Source organism: Elgaria multicarinata, chromosome 6 (assembly GCF_023053635.1).
Source record: "Elgaria multicarinata webbii isolate HBS135686 ecotype San Diego chromosome 6, rElgMul1.1.pri, whole genome shotgun sequence".
NCBI classification, from domain to species: domain Eukaryota; kingdom Metazoa; phylum Chordata; class Lepidosauria; order Squamata; family Anguidae; genus Elgaria; species Elgaria multicarinata.
The window spans coordinates 37,599,505-37,618,293 of NC_086176.1; the positions used below are offsets into that span (position 1 = coordinate 37,599,505).

The 18,789-nt window shown below is 42.5% G+C and overlaps 1 protein-coding gene across 1 annotated transcript in view; it reads left to right on the top strand.

The window, feature by feature from the left end:
- Positions 1-859: 859 nt before the first annotated feature.
- Positions 860-18,789, top strand: part of FREM1 (FRAS1 related extracellular matrix 1) — an 80,727-nt gene continuing 62,797 nt past the window's right edge. The window contains exons 1-7 of the mRNA XM_063129244.1: positions 860-1,132; positions 5,815-5,909; positions 7,833-8,134; positions 11,600-11,796; positions 14,098-14,421; positions 16,633-16,741; positions 17,792-17,923. Coding sequence (XP_062985314.1) covers positions 911-1,132; positions 5,815-5,909; positions 7,833-8,134; positions 11,600-11,796; positions 14,098-14,421; positions 16,633-16,741; positions 17,792-17,923 — 1,381 coding nt within the window. The 5' untranslated portion in view covers positions 860-910. The remainder of the gene's footprint in view (positions 1,133-5,814; positions 5,910-7,832; positions 8,135-11,599; positions 11,797-14,097; positions 14,422-16,632; positions 16,742-17,791; positions 17,924-18,789) is intronic.

Sequence of the window (18,789 nt, forward strand, 5' to 3'; positions counted from 1 at the left end):
AACGTTTTTAAAACTGCTACATTTTAAATTGTTCAAAAACAAAACGTTCAATGACTGTAAAAACAACTTTTCATATACTAGTGTAGATCCTCTCTCAGTCTCCTGAATGACCACTTCCAAAATGAATGCCCAGCAAGTTCTAAGTGAGGAACCTGTGGGCTGGATCCAGATTTAGGAGTGTGTAGCAGGGCTGGGGAAAACAGACTTCACTTTTCCCAGGTGTAGATGTGGAAAGGTGTGGCAGTTGTGTGGGAGTTAGTGAAAGCATCCTTCCAGGGCTGGCCCTATTATTTGGCTGAGTGAGACGACCTATCTCAAGCAACAAATTTTGGGGTACTATTGAGAAACAGCAAATGGACTCTTCTTAGGGTGTTTTATTTTCTGCTTTGGGCACTAAAATATTTTAGGCCATCTCTGCTTCTTGTAACAGGCAAAAGGTCTTTGAACTGACACAAACTGGCAGCGAGGGATTGAGCACGCTGAGAAAAAAGCCTCAGCAGTCTGGATAGGGGCCCTGGCCCTTTGGCTGTCTAATTTTGCCAGCCTAGCTAATTTGCTGTCTGCATTGAAATATGGTTACGGGGATGCCAAAGTAAGTTTTTAATATGTGACAACCTTTTCAGAAGATATATAATATCTTTCTTTCCATCTCTTTCCTCTCTCTCTTCCCGCCCCCTATTCCAGATTTTGGAAAAATGTGTTCATTGTTCTAAATGCTGGGATTGATCCCTGAGTTTATTAACCTGAGGTTACTTTGAAAAGCCTCCTTGTCCAAGTTTCATGATGCAGGACATAAACCACATACAAGACCCCATAGCCTGATGCCCTTGACTAGATGGTGAATGAAGTTTCTCCTGAAGGACTAAGAACACACCTCCTTTTATAAGGAATTTTCTCCTTTGCAAATGCTATGGAGAACAGCTGGCTCCTTTTGCTCTTTGCACTTCATCTGAGAGGCATCTGCTCCTCCTTCGTCAACGTCAACCGTGGGTTGAAAGTGATGAAGGGTCAGTCTATCTTCCTGTCACAAGAGGACTTGCAGTTTTCCATCCCCAGAGAGAAGGATGCTTGCAAAGTAGAAGTGGTGATGAACGAACCAATGACACAGAGGGTTGGGAAGCTAACCCCACAGGTACGTGGGATTAGAGTTTCATTGCATAGCCATAACTGTGTGGACTTTGTGTGTGAGAGAGAGAAGTGTGGAAGGACTTGTTTGGGAGCACTTGAAAAGATGGAGTGGTAATCCTCAAGTGTAACATTAGCTTCCATTGTAATGAAGCTTGATTGTTAATTAACGGTAAATGAATGCCTGTGATACATATCCCTCAAACCAAAACAACAATTAGAGTAAGAACACAGTCCCACCTACATAGTAAAGGTAGGGCAGACCAATATCTGATTTCCCCATGCCCCCTCCCAGTGTTGCTGAATGATGGAGAGAGCACTTTGCCCTCAAACTCTTCAAATCTGTGGGTTTTGTTGCTACTGCTGTTAAGAGCTACCATGAAGTATACAGCTTCTTGTTTATGTACACTGAGGTTAACCAATGTCTCCGGGGCAAAACATAACAGTATAGAGCCTGTTACGGTATACAAAGGTTCCTTTTAATTATTCTCCATGTGATAATGGCGTGACTGAAAAGTAAGCGCACAGCATGCCATGTTATTTCTTCAACTCCAAGAATTACCAACAGATGATAACCATACAAAAAGGAAGTTGGTTGGTTTTTCTTCCGCCATATAGCAATAGACATCTTTCCCATATCTCTTTTCCTCTACTGATTAGACTAGTAAACTTTTCCCCATCTGGGTTTGCTTGTGGGAAGCTATTAGAAGGAAGTAAAGCTTGATCAATCTGGTTACCGATAAAAACTAGAAATTATGAGAGCTATGTGGCTGCCCTTGAAGGCAGCAGGCCAGCATCTCCTCCATCTTGGTAGAGAAAATAAAATGTGTGAGGTAACATCCTGTCATGGCTAATTTGGCCTTAAAATGCTAGGTGGGGTTGGGGGAGGGGAGAGCCATTGCCCTAATGCCCTGTTTGAAGGCTTTCTGGGGGCATTTGGTTGGCCACTGTGTAGAACCAGATGTTGGGCTAGACATGGACCATTGGTCCGATCCAGCAGGGCTCTTCCTATGTTCTTTTGGCTATAACTTGGCTGCTGTCCATGACGTACAAACAAACTAAAGATTATTGTTCTATTATTCCAAAAAAGAACAGAAACAAAAATGCAACATGGAGTTTTCGTCAAACAACTATGTCGTTTCTGTAATATGTACAATGCATTCTTGATTATATAGTTGCTTGTATATTGAATGTTCACACCTGATTCATAGGTGCTCAATTATCTACTGATCATTACCAGTTGACACTGACTCTTGTACTTGTTTTGCTTATACAAATAAGTGTTTTTATGCTCCGTTGATTTGTCTAGTTTTTAATCTCTACCTGAGGAACATCTTCCTCCCCCCTTCCTTTTGGAACTTCATCAAGTTTCAACTGATGGTAAATTGATGAGAAAGTTGTTCTGGTCCCTTTGCTAAAATGAGTATTACTACTCAAATTGAACATATAGGGCTACATATTATGGCTGCCATGTGGAAAGTGCTTTAAATGACTCCATAAGTATATTCCCTGATTTGAAAATATGTAAACTAAACAAACACCACCCTGCCCCCACACCTAGCCCCATACTTTGCTACCACATCTTTACAGAATATCTAAATGTTGTATGCACACATAGAGTCTTACAGGCAGTGGAGACCGGGGGCGTCTATGACAATGGGGCAGTGAATCCACTCTGGGTTTTAGTCAGAACTCTAAGGAGCTATCCAAGGTGCTGAACCCATTTGGTGGGATAGGGTTCAGCACTTTGGATATCTCCCTTAGAGTTCTGACCCCAAATCCCAAGGGCAGATCTAGCCTGAGGTTTTCAGTAAACTGGGAAACGTTTTGCCCCTATTTTCTGTTTAATGAAGAGGCACCCCCGCATTTTTGGTAGCAGAAAAATATACAATATCATATGCCAAACAGTGTGTGTGTGTGTGTGTGTTACTAAGCACTGTATCAGCACAGAGGGTCTGATAAAAACAATAAAGGGGATGAGCACATCCCCAGAAGAAGTTACCCAACTGCATCCTCGGAGCGACATGGCCAGCAAAGGGCCACCAGCCCCATGGCTCATCCCTCGAAGAGCCAACGAAATAGCTGGTCTTGGGTGAGGAGGGGCTCTCACTCCCTGCCTCTAACTGGGAGCAGTGGTGGAGCAAGACGAGAGCCCATGTCATCTGAGGGAGAACAAGGTCCCAAAGGAGGGTGGGTAGGCAGCCTGACTTAGCCCCACCATCTCCAGTTGATCCCTCACTCACCTCCGCAGCCTCGATCATATTCCGCCTGGATGAGCACAGGAATTGAAATAACGGCATCTTTGCTATTTTATTTGTATTTTTTAAAAAAGATGTTCCTTGATTTGGGCGCCCCACTTAACTTGGTGCCCTAGGTGACCATTTAGTTCACTTATTTATTATTTATTTATTTTATTACATTTATATACCGCCCCCCCAGCCGAAGCTCTCTGGGCGGTTTACAACAATAGCCCTATATGGACACTTATATGGACAAGCCACCCCTGATTCATAGATGCAAAGATCTGTAAACCTCACACCTGTGCTATCCTTTCAGGAGAAATAAAGGTTGCATTGTTTTACATAAGAAAGTTTTAGTTTGGATCCTGCTTGTCTGCCTTTTGTGTGTAGTTATTTGCAGGGATAATGCTTAATACCAACCATGCTGTGAGTTTCACCTGTACATCAAACTGCTGCGAAAGTCACAGAAGCAGAGCATGGTGGGCTTTTTTTGGGGGGGGGGTCAGCTGACAACCCTAAGCGTAAGCCCCTGATGCTGCTATGTCAGGGTAAATGACAACAGAACACCTCTGGATAGAAGTGGTGGGACGCAGAACCCTGCTCCTGAACTGGAAAGGCAATGGAGAGGGACAAATGTAGAGTTTTCTTCCCTGAGGAGAGATAATCAGAACCTTTTGTTTTGCCAGAGGTTGTTCTTTTAACCAGCAAACGTTGCATTATGCAAAAGTCTTTCCTATGAACTCCTTTGCTGTCGTTAAAGTGAGTAATGTGCTAGGAATGTGTGACAATTTAATTACAAATTGTAATTGAAAAGTAGTTGAAGTGGAAATAAAAACAAAGCCAGACATTAATTAGGAAAAGATTTAGCTCTCCTTTGTTTTACTTGTTAAATTTATAGACAATTATGGGTGCCTGTTCGTATGAAAGGAAAACATATTAGGGAGCATAAAACAGATGTTTCTTTTTAACAAAGCAGATTGTGTCTACTTTATAATCGCTGTCTGTCTATGACAAGAGTCTTGTCGAGGAAAAAGCTTTCATTAGTTATCTCTCTCATTATCAATTAAGAAGAGGATCTAATGATGTCTTATGGAGAGAAAAAATACCATTTATGAATATTATGACATTATTCTCTGATGGATAGCCTATACCAAGTTACAGATATCCCCTTGCATCGGAAGAAACTGAATTCTCTAGACTAAATGCATTTTGAAAAATGAGGCTTAAATTGCCTTTGAGCCTCTCTCGCACTATTTCTGTGAACAACTGAAGTCATTTTTCAGATGAGGGGCTTGAAATGGCTTTGTTTTCAAATTGGCGCCTCAAACAAATGTAAATCTGCATTGACTTACATCTAGTTTCTTTCAAATTCTTTCCTGCATTTGCAGCATTTGTATATTTATTTATTATTTATTTATTACATTTATATCCTGCCTTTTCCCCTCCAAGGAACACACTGAAACAAAATGAATAGTGCGTTAGTATTCATACCTGAGAGAGGGGCATGTGGGGGGAGGGGAGACAGGGAGGGGAAAAACCAGACTCATTGATCATTGTTAATGCAGGCAAGGGTGATCCTACCATTACGCAGGGTAAAGCTGGCTGCCTTGGGTGACAGATTTGGGGACATCATTAAATTGGCGGCAAATAAGTTTCTTAATTAACCTTATAGGGGGAAGTATCCAATATGAGTGGGGCCCACCCAGTGGAGGCTGGTGACTTCATTGTCAGTAGGGTGGTGAATCCGATTTGGGTTTCAGTCCCCAACATGGCAACTGCAAAGCTTTTTCTTTTAAAAATAATAATTGTTTTTTTTTAAAAAAAAATGCATTGCATATATCCATAATGATGAATACATCTGAAATGCCTATATATGAAAATACAACTTCCTAGCAGTTATACATAGCTTTGCTATTTCTCCCCACACAAGCTCTTTCCTTGCTATTTCTCTCTCTTTCTTCCTCTCTCTTCCTAGCCCCAGCCTTGCGCTTTCTCTCTCATTCACCCCTTCATCATGCTGTTTCTCTTGTCTCCCAGCCTTTAGCTTCACTATTCCTCTCCCTCACCTCTTTATCTCACTGTTTATCCCCCCATAGCTTCTAGCCTTTCGCTTTCTTGTCCCTCTAGCCCTTTGCTCTGCTATTTCCCCCTCTCTCCCAGCCTTGCTATTTCTCTCCCCCACCTCTTTTGATGATGATGATTCATATACCGCCCCATAGCCAAAGCTCTCTGGGCAGTTTAGCTCTCTGTGGGGACCTGGCATGACTAGCCACGTCCCCACAGCAACCATTATGTGACTAGTCACATCCTCTATTGGAGCCATTTTGTAGGGGTGCCCACAGCAGTTCCTTAAATTCCCAAATGTGCCCATGGGTCCAAAAATGTTGGACATTTTATGCAAAATCTACAATACGCTGTCCTATCTTTAAACAAAATCTATCTTTAACAGGTGTTTGACTGTCATTTTCTTCCCAATGAAGTCAAGTACACTCACAATGGATGTCCAATTCTTAATGAAGACTTAGTCATGCTGCGGTTATACAGGTAAGTAATACCAGGGTGCTACATTAGTCAAAGGGTATTTTTTAATGAATAACAACTACATCTCCACCATTTTCTAACATAAAAAGGAATTGTTAATGTTGTGGGTTATTGTATTCTACCCATGGGACAAAGCTAGTGTGTGGTTCTCATCTCTTCCCCTGTCTCCATAGTGGGAGGGGGATCCAAGTGTTGAACTTTCTGCCAGGACCTCCCCACTCTTCCACCCCCTTCAACCATTGGCCAGTGCTCACACTCTCCGTTAACTAAGAATGAAAACTTTTTTAATATCCTTTTTGCCAGCCGGCAAAGGAGTTCATTGAGTGAACTGCCAGTTGACTAGATAGTTTGCATCCGTTTATGAAATCCATCCCTCTCCCCCACTCTCTTTTGACATTTCCTGCCCCTGGGATAGACCAGTCACAGTACTGTAGTCATGGCAGAAGCCATAATGGGTAGAAGTTTCACTTCTATACAGGTACAAGAGCTTTCTCAGGGTTTAATTGCACACATCGTTATTTGGAAGAGGCATCTTGTCTCTTCCAAGTAAACATGCAGAGAATTGCAACATAACAGCAATTAAAGGGATGTTCTTGATTTTGTTTACATTGAAGCCTGTGTATCTCATTTTTATTTGGGCACATGTATAGCTGCTGGGTATTTTGTAAAATGCATGTTTGAAGTGAAGAATGTTAATTTCCTTCAGTCACTTGCACGTAATTGTGATTCAGTGCCACACAAATAATGCCACAATCTTCACTACCACTAAACAAGCCAAATTTTCCAAACATTGTACATGGTTACAGATTATCATATTTATTTATTTATTTATTTGCAATATTTATATACTGCTCCCCATTCAAAATTTCATAGCGGTGTACAAGATAAAATAAAAACAGAATAGAACACTTTAAAATAGATTTAAAAAAAGCAAAATGTACAGTCAACCGTGGCTAGTCATTAAGGAAAGGCTTCCTGGAATAATGACGTTTTCAGGAGGCGCTGAAAGGAATACAAAGTTGGCGCCTGCCTGACCTCCAGAGGCAGGGAATTCCGTAGGAGGGGGGCTATTTTATCATTTTTTACTTTAAGTACGTACATATTTACTTTAAGTACGTATTAAGGTAACCAAACGTTGTTGTTGTTGTTATTGTTGTTGTTTTAATTATTTTCTCTGTTAGAGTAAATTACATGTGTATTTTGGTTATTACCTTTTAGGGAGAAAGGGTGTGCATATGTGTTCATGCTCATGTATATTTATGGCTGATGCTTCTGGAGGAAAGAGATTAGTGTGTGTGTGTGTGTGTGTGTGTTTGTGACTTGACTGGCAATGGGGAAATGACTGGCTTCAGTCATTTGTCTTCATCTAGTCCAACAATCTGTTTGTAGCAGTGGTTAGCCAAGTGCCTTTGAGAAGCTTAAAAGCCGCAGGTCAGGAGGACAGCAGCAGCAGCAGCAGCCCATTTTTATCCCTAGCATTTGTTAAGGTGTGTGTTGTGGCTGGCTGTATGAGCTCTCTGCATGAGAAAGATAAGTCTGTGTTTATTGTCACCATTGATAGATTGTTTTAAATTTTGTTGTTCTGAGCTTCCTTGAGGATCATTGATGGAAAAAGATGTGGTGGCCCACACCAAAACTAATCCATGGAGAATAATTTTTAGAAATCAAAAGGATCTTAATTTCTTTGTTTTAGAAGTTCTGCAATATTGCAATATAGGAAAATTGCAGTCTCTCTCTCTCTCTCTCTCTCTCTCTCACACACACACACACACACACACACTTGTATATGCACACACTTCTCTTCTTGTTCAGCTATTTTATACATTTAATTTATTCCTCACCAATACATATCATTTTATGGATTTCAACATTTACATACAGTAAATGTTTCACAATTGATCATGTTTTTTTACTTATCCTTTCCAGATTTACAGAAACGGAAACTTTCACAGAAATAGTCACCCTTCTTGTAAAGTTACTTGAACCAGATTGTAATATTATCAAGATGAGCTCCAGTGCTCTGGAGGTCCCTGAGTTTCATGGCCTGTCTAATGTCATTAACAAGAACATAATTACTTTGGACTATAACACGAAGATTAACTTAGAGTGCACTATAAGCCTGGTCTCCCTAGAGACGTTTCTACCAGCCCATGGTCAAGTTGTTACTGGAGAAGCAAAGGAAGAAGAACCTCGTGGAGATCAACCTCATAGTTTTTTCCCCACATCCAGTATGTCTTACTTTGTTTCTTTGTACCTATTATAATCACTATGATCTGCTTCTAATGAAGACATTATAGAGAACTTTAATCAGGTCATTATGGGTTGAAGCGCTGATGGTACCAGCTATTTCTGCCATGTTTTGAGACATTTCCTAGGAAAATAGGCAGCTATATACTGTATGCAGTCCAGAGCTCTCTGTGGTTATTTTCATTGTCATCATCATCATCATATCTTATTTATCTATTTAAGGCAAGTGTGGGCAGCACACAGTGCAGGGGTTACATGTGGCACTTGCTGTGCCCTGCTGTGCCCCCCCCCCCCCGCCACTGAAATTTGCAGAGGCAGCAAAAACATTGTCAGTTTGCCACTGAAAATCAGTAGCCAACTACTAAGGTAGCCAAAAGTAGCCAAATCTTCCGTGGTAGTTGCGGTGAGTGGAGGCAGGAAATAAAGAGACGACACCAAGTATTGGATTTAAACTGGGCCACATTTTATTAAGTGATCTGCAGGAGGTGGGAAATTCCTATCCTAAGAGGGCATCGTTAATCAGGCCTCTTGACAGGCCTGTTCCTCATTTGGGCGAGCCATTCGCCACCTGTCGGTTGGCACCTGGGACTTCGCCATCCCACAGGCTTCCCCGTATGGGGTAGGGAGACCTTCCGGTGTCGCTCCAGCACAGGCTGCCTAGGCTCTGCGTGAGAGAGGGAGGTCAGCCTCAGAGGTAATCCTTATGTCTCCTGCCAGGCCGCTAGGCTGAAAACAGGGAGGCTGAGGTGTTACCCCTCACCTCAACGGTGCCTGCGAATGCTCACCGCCCCATATCCCCTCTCAGGATGCCCTTACCTACTGCCATAGGGTGCGTCAAGCCACTTGCTTAGTCGCACCCTCACCCCACCTAGCCAGAATCGCTGTTCTTAGGCCCCTCTGCAGATCACCCCAAAACAAATCATTTCCAAGATCGGATAAATGAATGCCATCCTGCCTATATAGCTCCCTCCGGGATAAACTTATTGCCTTATGCTGAATACTAAAATCACTATGCTTAGTTAAATCTTTGACGATTTCAGTATTAACCTTCTTCCTTGCTTTCTCCAAAGCCTTGTGATCTCTGCCCTCCCGCCAGTTGAATCTTGGGAGCAAACAAGACCAAACTATCAGTACGCCTGGCCACCGCTGCCGAATAACCTTGAAGTCGGCAATTGCTTGCATGATGAGGGCTTTGCCTTGTAAAAGGCCCAGATCATTTCCCCCTAGGTGTATAAGGAGCACCTGAGATGTGCTGCTCAATGCTCGCTGTTGAAATAATGTGGGGAGGAGACGCTCCCACCGCATACCGCGTCTGCCCAACCATAGAACGTAGCCAAATCTTCTGTGGTAGTTACCAGTGCAGACGTCTAAAATGGCCGAATGGCACTCCAAAACTAATGAGATTTGACTGCCTTAGGGCTCATCTACATGGGTGCTTTGCCCCGGGCTAGCTTCGGAGTGGCGGCTGGTGATCTACATGATGCAGTCGCCATTCTGATGGGATCCAGGGGCAAAGCCCCAAAGCTCCGCACTACAAAAGTCGGGTACTTACCCCAACTTTTTTAGCTCGGAGCCAGGCTCTACGCCTTGGTGGAGCCTTTTTAAGTAAAAAAAATTAAAGGGGGAAGGAGGTGGACCGGGAGCTCCGGGCTCCACAATGATACATTTTAAAGAACGGTGGGTGGGGGAGAGAGGAATGGGGCAGCATGGAGTCAGCTACCGCTGCCGGGAGCACTGGGGAGTGGGGAGGAACAGGGCAGCCAGCTCTCCTCCCTCTGAGCTTGCTCTGGCTGCCCCATTCCTCTCCCCCTTGTTTCCCCCAGTTAGCTGTAAATGCGATCCTTCACATTTACAGCTAAACAAACAAAAAAACCACACTTTTCCCATTAAAAAATCCTTACTTACCAGAGAAGAGGGGGGTGGATGCTGCCAGGCGCCTCTGGAAACCCTCAACTGTGCTCCTTCCTTTATAGATGCTGGGAAGGAGCGTCAATACGGCTGTGCCGCGGCTCGCGCTGCCAGGCACAGCATTACAGAAGCCATACAGATGAGGGCCCAGGCTGCCTTAGCGGTTCGCCACCGAATTTCGTTGCCAAAGCATTGTTGGTTTTCCTCGCAGGGGAGTGTGCAATGCCTTGCAGCGTGGAGGGACAGTGGCTCATTGCAGAGCACCTGCATTGCAAGGAGGAGGCCTCAGGTTCCAGCCTCGGCTTTTCCAGGTAGGGCTGGGAAAGACTCCTGCCTGAAACCCTGGACAGCCGCTGCCAGTCAGTGTCAATAATATTGGGCTAGATGGACCAATGGTCTGACTCAGTATAAGGCAACTTTCTATGCTCCCTCGCAGTTGTCACCCTTGATTTAAGGCATTTATATACTGCTTTTCATGATATTTATCCCAGAGCAGTTTACAGTGCAAATTAAAACAAAAGGGCTGCAATAAGATATACCACACCACAATTAAAATCAATCAACAAATAATTAAAAAATAAACTAAAACAAAATAAAACCTTGATTTCCAGTGTTTAAAGTACAGCATCCTTCCAGTGCCCGAAAGAATAAAAATGTCTGAAGCTGATACCTAAAAATGAATCCACTGGGTTCCAGGCAAGTCTCTTTGCCTGTTGCTCAGGTAACACTGATGCCAATGGAGGCCTTTTCTCCTTTAACCTTGTTAGCCTCCTTCCCCCATGGGGGCAAGATTTCAGAAAGCAAACAGTGTGGGTGGGGTGGGGGAGAAAGGTTTAATTATCCCCTCCTTGGGGGATAATTAATCCTTTTGCAATTCTGACTGGCTCTGACTGAAAGCCAGAGGGGATTCACAGTCCCACTGAAATTAAAGCCACTAACCTCCACTGCATCCAGTAGCACATAACATTTGAATAGAAAATGCCTGTCAGCACTGGCTGGGTAGTAGCAGGTACCATGGTCTGCACCAAAGCCTATAGCTACTGAGATAATTCCATGTCAAGTGTGCTGTAGGGAAGAGCAATTATGCACTGATAAAATCCGGAGAAACTCTGATGATTGCTAGAGCTGCTTGAGTGAATTAGAAAGGCGTAGTGATAGGTTTAAACCTACTCCAATAGGTTGATTCAGATTTCACACACGAAAGGCCTGGATTGCTAGTCCTGGGTTCAGAATCTGGCAATGCACCCTTCAGTTCCTCAGAGAGATTTGCAACAACTACTTCTACAGTAGCTGTTTCTAGTGGATTGAGGGTCTCTCTACTGATTGTTCTTGCTTGAGGCTATAATCAGAAGGTCACTTTTGGGATGGGTTGGAGGTCACAACAGGGAGGAAGGATCCATTCCTTTCCATTGGTATTTCAATTCCATACCATTTTTAGCTCTTAGCCTCTCCTGGAAGTACCCTGAAAGTGGTTTGCGTATCCTGTCCACATTTGTGTTCAAATAATTATTTCACTATAATTTCTCTTGGGGCATTAGTCCATAGGGCAGGTGAAAGGTGCCCAACTGGAAGTTGTCTTTCTGGCTTGAAGACCATTCAGAATATCAGAGTGAGCTGTGAGGATTTTCTCCTGATGGGCCTTAGATACCAGCACTTGGACCCACCTTCGCCCAATGTTGATTATATCCCCATCAGACTGGATCTCACTGATCGCAGAAGCAAGACTGTGTACAAGGTAAAGGACTTATGTGCGTGAACACAAACCGTTCTGGATTACCTGATCTTATAGAACAAGTTATACAGCCATCATCCAACATAAAAACCAACAGGTACACAGACCTGGTTTGCATGATCACTGTGGCTTACATAGGGCTCTGGCATGTGCTTGGTGGCTTTTTAATATTCAAGGTGTGACCATGGCTTGTCGTGTTGTCTGAACCTGGTGGGGGTGGGTTGTGTGATGGTTAAACTACAAGGGTTTGGACAACACATCAGGCCATGGTTGTGGTTTGAATATTCAAAACGGCCGCCTGCATACACAGCTCACCATGGTGGCTTATTTAACAGCCATGGTGGGCTATTTAATCATGTGAACTGGCCCAGAGCCTATGCTCCCCATTTTTAAGCACTCCCTGGCATTCTTCCACAAATGATTTTGAGCATTGGTTTCCACAGCACTTATTCTCGTCACCACCAGCAGAGAGATCATTGCAGCATACATTGTGGGCGAGAGAAGAAGGGAAATTGACCTCTCTTTTCAAAGACATTGCCACTTATGTTTTAAACAGCAATTCACTAACTTTGTTGAACTACATGACTGCAATTCTCACATTAAATGGCTGTCTTCAGTTCATACAGATCTAAATGGGCACTTCAGTGAGTACATTGGGTGGAACAGCGATGTTCAGAATTGGACTGAGTTAATTCCACTAGAATTGGACTGAATTAATTCCATTACAAGTTAAAGATTAATATAGTTTAATACACTTTTCCCCAATGAATGAGATCTCTTGTGAGACAGACTTTGATTTAAATATTGCGACAATATAGACACAACAGCTAAGAAATTACACACATCAGTAGGATGTGGGGATTGTCCCCAAAGTTCATAACAATAGAGAGGGGGATTTTGTCTCAGTGTGTCAGAACCATCCTCCATGCCACCATGCTTCTAGTCACATCTACATGGGGCACACATATATTTTATGATTATATAGTATATTAGCAATGCCATGTAATCTGCCCTTATCTCATGAGAGGGTGATGTAAAAGAGGTTGTTCCAACCAGGAATGGTGTAGGAGCAACCATAAAGGTGGTGGGACCTACATTTGAAGAACAATACAATTCAATTCACTTGGAAGTTAAAGGTATCCATCCATATTTTCACATTTCTTTCTTGTGGTTGCCTTGCCTTACCATTATTTTGCAGATAACTGATGAAGCAAAACCATGTAAATAAGTCAGTATGTCGTTGTATTCTCTGTTCCCTTAGTCTGTATGTAAGTTTTTCTTCTAGAATTGTGTCCCTCAAATATTAGTACCATTGGTCCATTTTTAAAGGTATCTCTGCCTTTCACTTCCACGCTATTGTCTAGCCATGACCATTATAAACATAATTCAAATAGGGAGATGATTTGCTGTTTCCAGCACAGGGAGATCATGATCTTCATTTTTGAATGTTCCAGGGAAAGTGCAGAATCAGGAGGTTCTCTCTCTCTCTCTCTCTCTCTCTCTCTTTCTCTCTCTCTCTCTCTCTATATATATATATATATCAAGCAAAGCCATTGGGCAGCAGGAGAGCATATGTGCATGTAAACTGTGGGCTAGGAGTAAAGCAGAAGTTCGCAGACTGTGGAACTTGCAAGTTTTAAAATCAACGGGACAATAAAGCAAAATGTGACCTTCTAAACGGTTACACTTTTGATGCAGAATAGCAAGAGGCTTTGTCTGTTGTAAATATTTTACAACATTTCTAAACAGGTTAGAATTCTAAACTGGCAATGGTCATATCTATGTTTTTTTGCGGAAAGAGCAATAAGCAAGCGATAGCAAGGATCTACTCTAGGCCTGCATACAAGGCTTGCAGGCTTCTAAAGTAGCCCATTAGAGATGTGATGAACATCCTGTTTTTGTGGTCTGCCTGGGGACTGCAAAAACAGGTGGGGATATTAAATATCTTGCAGGCTACAACAATACATGGATTATGTTCTGCTTGGTGCATCGCAAGCTGTGGAGCCTTGATCTAGTGTCCCCCTCATGCATTTTCCTGGTAAAATCCACACAGATGATCCATTCTAATGCAGTGTTTTCCACATGTAAAGGAATTATTCAACCATTCGCAGAGGAAAATCTTACATCAAAACTGCCCTATTAATTGCAGGCAACCCTACTTACCTGGGAGTAAGTCCAACTGAAGCCAGTGATGCTTACCTCTGAGTAAACTGGACTAGGTATAGATTAAACTGTCTGGAAAGAATTCAGCTGCAATGAGATATTTATTAATTGCTAATTTGTTGCTTCTTTCTTATTCCACAGTCTGAGCATGCTTGGCTTCCTGTTCAGATCAGAGGTGCAATTTCTAACCAGGCCCCGCAAGCTGCTTTTATGGCTATGCTCATCCTGGAAGTGGACCAGTTCATTTTGAGCCCCTTGTCAACAGCCATATTGGATGCTGAAGACAGTGAAACAGCCCAGTCTCTGCTGGTCTTCAACATCTCCAAACCACCCCAGGAAGGCTACATCACACACCTGCAAGACCACACTAAGCCTGTCTCATCCTTCACGTGGAACAGTCTCAACGATATGCTCATTGCATATCAGCCACCAAACAGCAGTCATTCGGAGAGGAGAAATTATGAGGTAACTCCACTAAGGCTGAAATAAGGTTCCAGCAGGGCCTCTTCCTTTGCAGCTGAAAGATTTGCAAGTCAACAAACAACACATCATGTGCTATGAATGGGAGGTTGTTGGATTGCCATGTTGGGCACCATTGCCCTGTGGAAGCTCAAGAGGCATCTGGTTACCTCACATCATTTTTTTTGCTCACAATGCTTTCCAACAGTCATTTCACACCCTGATTTGCAGCTCATCAAATCACGGGAATTCGAATGATCTGCGTGAATGCGTGTCCAAACCAACTCTGTGTTTGAATGTCATACAAAAGTTTGTTTAATGCACCAATTAATTGATGAAGGCTTGCAGAGCTACCAGAAATATTTTCCTCTTTTCAGGCATGAAGCCACATTCCTCACAAATTCCCTACTGCTGCGTCAAACTTTCTTTCCTACAGGTTTGGATCACGGCATTTTAAAGATAAATGTTATATTTTTGCTTTTATTATTATTAATGGTCCTACTGTTTTTCATCCAATATCACCCCTTTAGGACTTTCTAGGACTAGATATTGGGAGAAAGTAAGATGGAAGAAATGAGACATTCTAATAAAACTAGTTGCAAGTATGTGTATTTGAGATGCGTAAATACTTATGAGGGCTTAACGGGACAAGATGGTAGAACTTTGGGATCAGATCTCATTGACTCTTTAAATTTTAGTAGTGTGGGTGGGTGGAGTTCACATTGGAGACTACGGTGCTGCCAGAGAGAGAATTTAACCCTGTCCTTCCAGTGCACCTTTCCTAATGAAAATCTGCTAAGCTGCTATTTCCCTCCTAGGGAAAACGTACATGCTAGGCCCAAAGAAGAGCTTCTTAGAAAAAGAAATGGCTATTGCTATTGAAAGAATGACAACTGGTACTGGCTAAATATGGAATTGGTAGGAAGTTGAGGCCTTTAAATTCAAACCAAGTATGAGAGCTTGGATAGGCTGGGTTAGTTCAACAGGAATTATAGCATATACGTGCTCTAGCAATGAACATTATAATAAAAACCTGATGGCAATTATTTCTTCTATGCCTTTAAATTCCTTCATGGAATGCTTAACCCATTTAATAAGCCCTTGACAAGGTTTCATGTTGTTCATGTAGGGTTAATTTCTTTCTGGTTTTCGTGGATTTCAGAAGTGGTGAAACTCAGCAATATTTTTTATTTCTGTTGCAAACATTCCATGGGAGTATAAATAGTGCTCCCTCTTGTGGAAGTTAAAATGAATAATATACATATGAAACCGTTTTTTCTTAAGAATTAAATTGTACCTGTCAACTACAGGGAAAATGGCATTTTCCAAAACAAAACAAAAGGGCAGGGGAGGATATGGAAAGCTGTAGACCAGGGGTGGGGCGCCTCTGGCCTGGAGGCCTAATCCAGCCCTCCCAGGGTCCCGATCTGGCTCTTTGAGGCCATTACCAACCAGCTGTCATGTGGTAGTTCCCCAGCTTTTGTGCACATCCTCCCACGCCTTTCTAAAAGGTTGAAATGCCTCTCCTAAGGTTTGGTTGGTGGGAGTAAGAGCTTTAAGCTAAAAGAAGCAGGTATTTGGGTTTGGTTTTTTGGGTTTTTTTTTTTTTTTTTGCTATTTTTGACCCTTCTCTTTTGTCCTTGGCCCCCACCTGCCACTAGAACGCGGCCCTCGAGAGCGTCTCCAAAATGAAACTCAGCTCTTGGCCAAAAGCAGTTCCCCACCCCTGCTGTAGACCTGCGGAAACCATAGGACCTTTTCATAAGAAGCTTGTGGGCTTCTTATGCCCAGTGGGGCTTTTCTTATGCTCTTTGATCAGTTTTTATTTATTTATTTTTATACCGCCCAACAGCTGAAGCTCCCTGGGCGGTTGACAAAAATTAAAACCATTCAAAGTATAAAACAAACAGTATAAAAACAAGATATAAAATACAATACAAAAGGACAACCAGGATAAAATCAGCAGCAGTGCAGAAATACAAATTTAAAATACACATTTAAAACAGCAAAGTTAAAATTAAATTTATAGACTGCTTAAAATGCTGAGAGAATAAAAAGGTCTTCATCTGGCGTCTGAAAGAATATAGTGTAGGTGCCAGGTGAACCTTGTTAGGGAGCTCATTCCATAGCCGGGGTGCCACAGCAGAGAAGGCCTGCCTCCTGGTAGCCACCTGCCTTACTTCTTAATAAATGGAGTGTCCATTTTTTGTATAACAGGTGGAGTTTGAAGTTCATGATTTGTACTTTGAAAAGAGTTCACCCATTACTCTTTATATCTCTGTTAGAACAACAAATACCAATGCTCCTCGAGTTTCATGGAATACAGGTAAGAATTCTTCTTCTTCTTCTTCTTCTTCTTCTTCTTCTTCTTCTTCTTCTTCTTCTTCTTCTTCTTCTTCTAGATTCAAGAATGAATTCTAAGTTGAACAACTAGGAAAGGAAATCTACAATCGAGGCAGCTAGGAGAATTAAGATTCCATCAAATAGAAGTAAAAGAGAAAATGTTTAAAAGCTCTTGGTTCTCCCATCTGCTCTTGGCAGGCAGCTGCATGGCTTAGGTGGCACTGGGATACCTAGTTTATAAGAGTAAAACTAGGGACATATGGATTTGGTGCTTTGTGGATTGTCAGGCATCTTTCGTTCTGTCCTTCACTCATTGATGGTGACTTTTTTGATCTGAGAATTTAATTATACTTGAGCTACTTCCCAGTAGCACAAATGTGAACTTGCACAAATACACATTAACTAATGCATATTAGTTGATGTGAATTTGTGCAAATCTCCCCAAAGGTGGGGAAAAAAGGTTAAAAAGTGCAAATTGTCCCATAATCCACATTTTCATGCTGGTCGTGGGGTGGGGGAGGAATGTGTATTTTGGGTCTCCGTTCCCCCGCCCCCGTATTTTTTGTAGAACTAAACTTGTGTACAATTCTGGAAAGTTAAAAAATGGCCTGCAAATTTAAAGAAATTTGCACAAATTACATGGTCGATTGCTGCTCGATTTGCTAAATTCTCCCGTTTCCACAGAACGAGCATTGAGATCTGGAAGCCACTGCCTGCAGTGTCATTTCTTGAAATGCTTAATGTTTCAGGCAATGCTTCAAAGAACTAGCTGCAGAGTCCTAAATGGATGGAAATTAATTTCTTTACACAATAGTTTCTAGCCACTTCACCGAGTCTTTGAGGAAGCCAAATGGTTGTTATGAATATCTCATTCATTCCAAATGTGTAAAGTGAATTCATATCCCATTGAATTCAATGGCAAATTTCCTAGTGAAATGAATGGCTCTGGATTGTACCCATTGTTTTTAATAATGCACAGGATCTGGGTTTCTCCCTGCAACCTCCCCTGAAGCACTCCTCTTTCCTTTTCTAGGTCTTGATCTCTTGGAAGGACAGTCTCGCTCTATAACATGGGAACAGTTTCAGATTGTAGACAACGATGATATCAGTGGGGTTCGCTTAGTCACTGTTGATGGTTTACAGCATGGACAACTCACTTTAAGAGGTATCATATCCTGATGGATCTCTGCATGTGGATGTTGTTATTTGGTCCTTTGCCACCAGTACAGCACGTGGGCTGATTCACCTTTACAACTCTCTCGACATGAGGAATTTGGGAGTATTCAGAGACCACTGCTGGGTTGACTCCACTTGTAAACACCAAGATAATGTGGATTCTGAAGTAGTTGTCATATTTTGCCACATGGCATAAGCCACATTCCCTATTAAAAGGGAATCAATTTAAACTTATTTCCATTGCTTTTTTGTTAGGGGTTCACAAAGTTTGGCTTGGTTTATTGGTCAGGTGCCATTTGTATCTGGTTACCACTGACTGCTCCCCTCCCCCAAGTTCAGGGGCACATGCAAAGGACTTAAGAAAATAAGAAGAACCATGCTGAATCAGACTAAAGGCCTAACTAGTCCAGGATTCTGTTCACGCATTGGCCAACCAGCTATCTGTGGGAAGCCGACAGGTAGGACATGAGTGCAATAGCACCATCCTGCTCATGTTCCCCAGCAACTGATATACAGAAGTATATTGCCTCTGATACTGGAGGTAATATATAGCTGTCATATATCTGAGAGAGAGCCTTCTTCCTTACCAACCTGCTGGGTCACTGAGGTCATTGGAGGGCCGGCTCCTGGTGGGTCCACATGTACCTTTGGTCTGATTGGAGCCCATCAGGAGAAGGGCCTTTAGTGTGGTGGCCCCTTCTCTTTGGAACTCCCTGCCCCTGGAGGTCAGGCAGACACCAACACTATGCAGCTTCTGGTGCCTCCTGAAAAAAATTCTTTTCCAGGAAGCATTCCTCAACTGCCCAGCCACTGTTTTATTTGTCCTTTGTTTTGAATTGAGCAGTTTTAATTTGC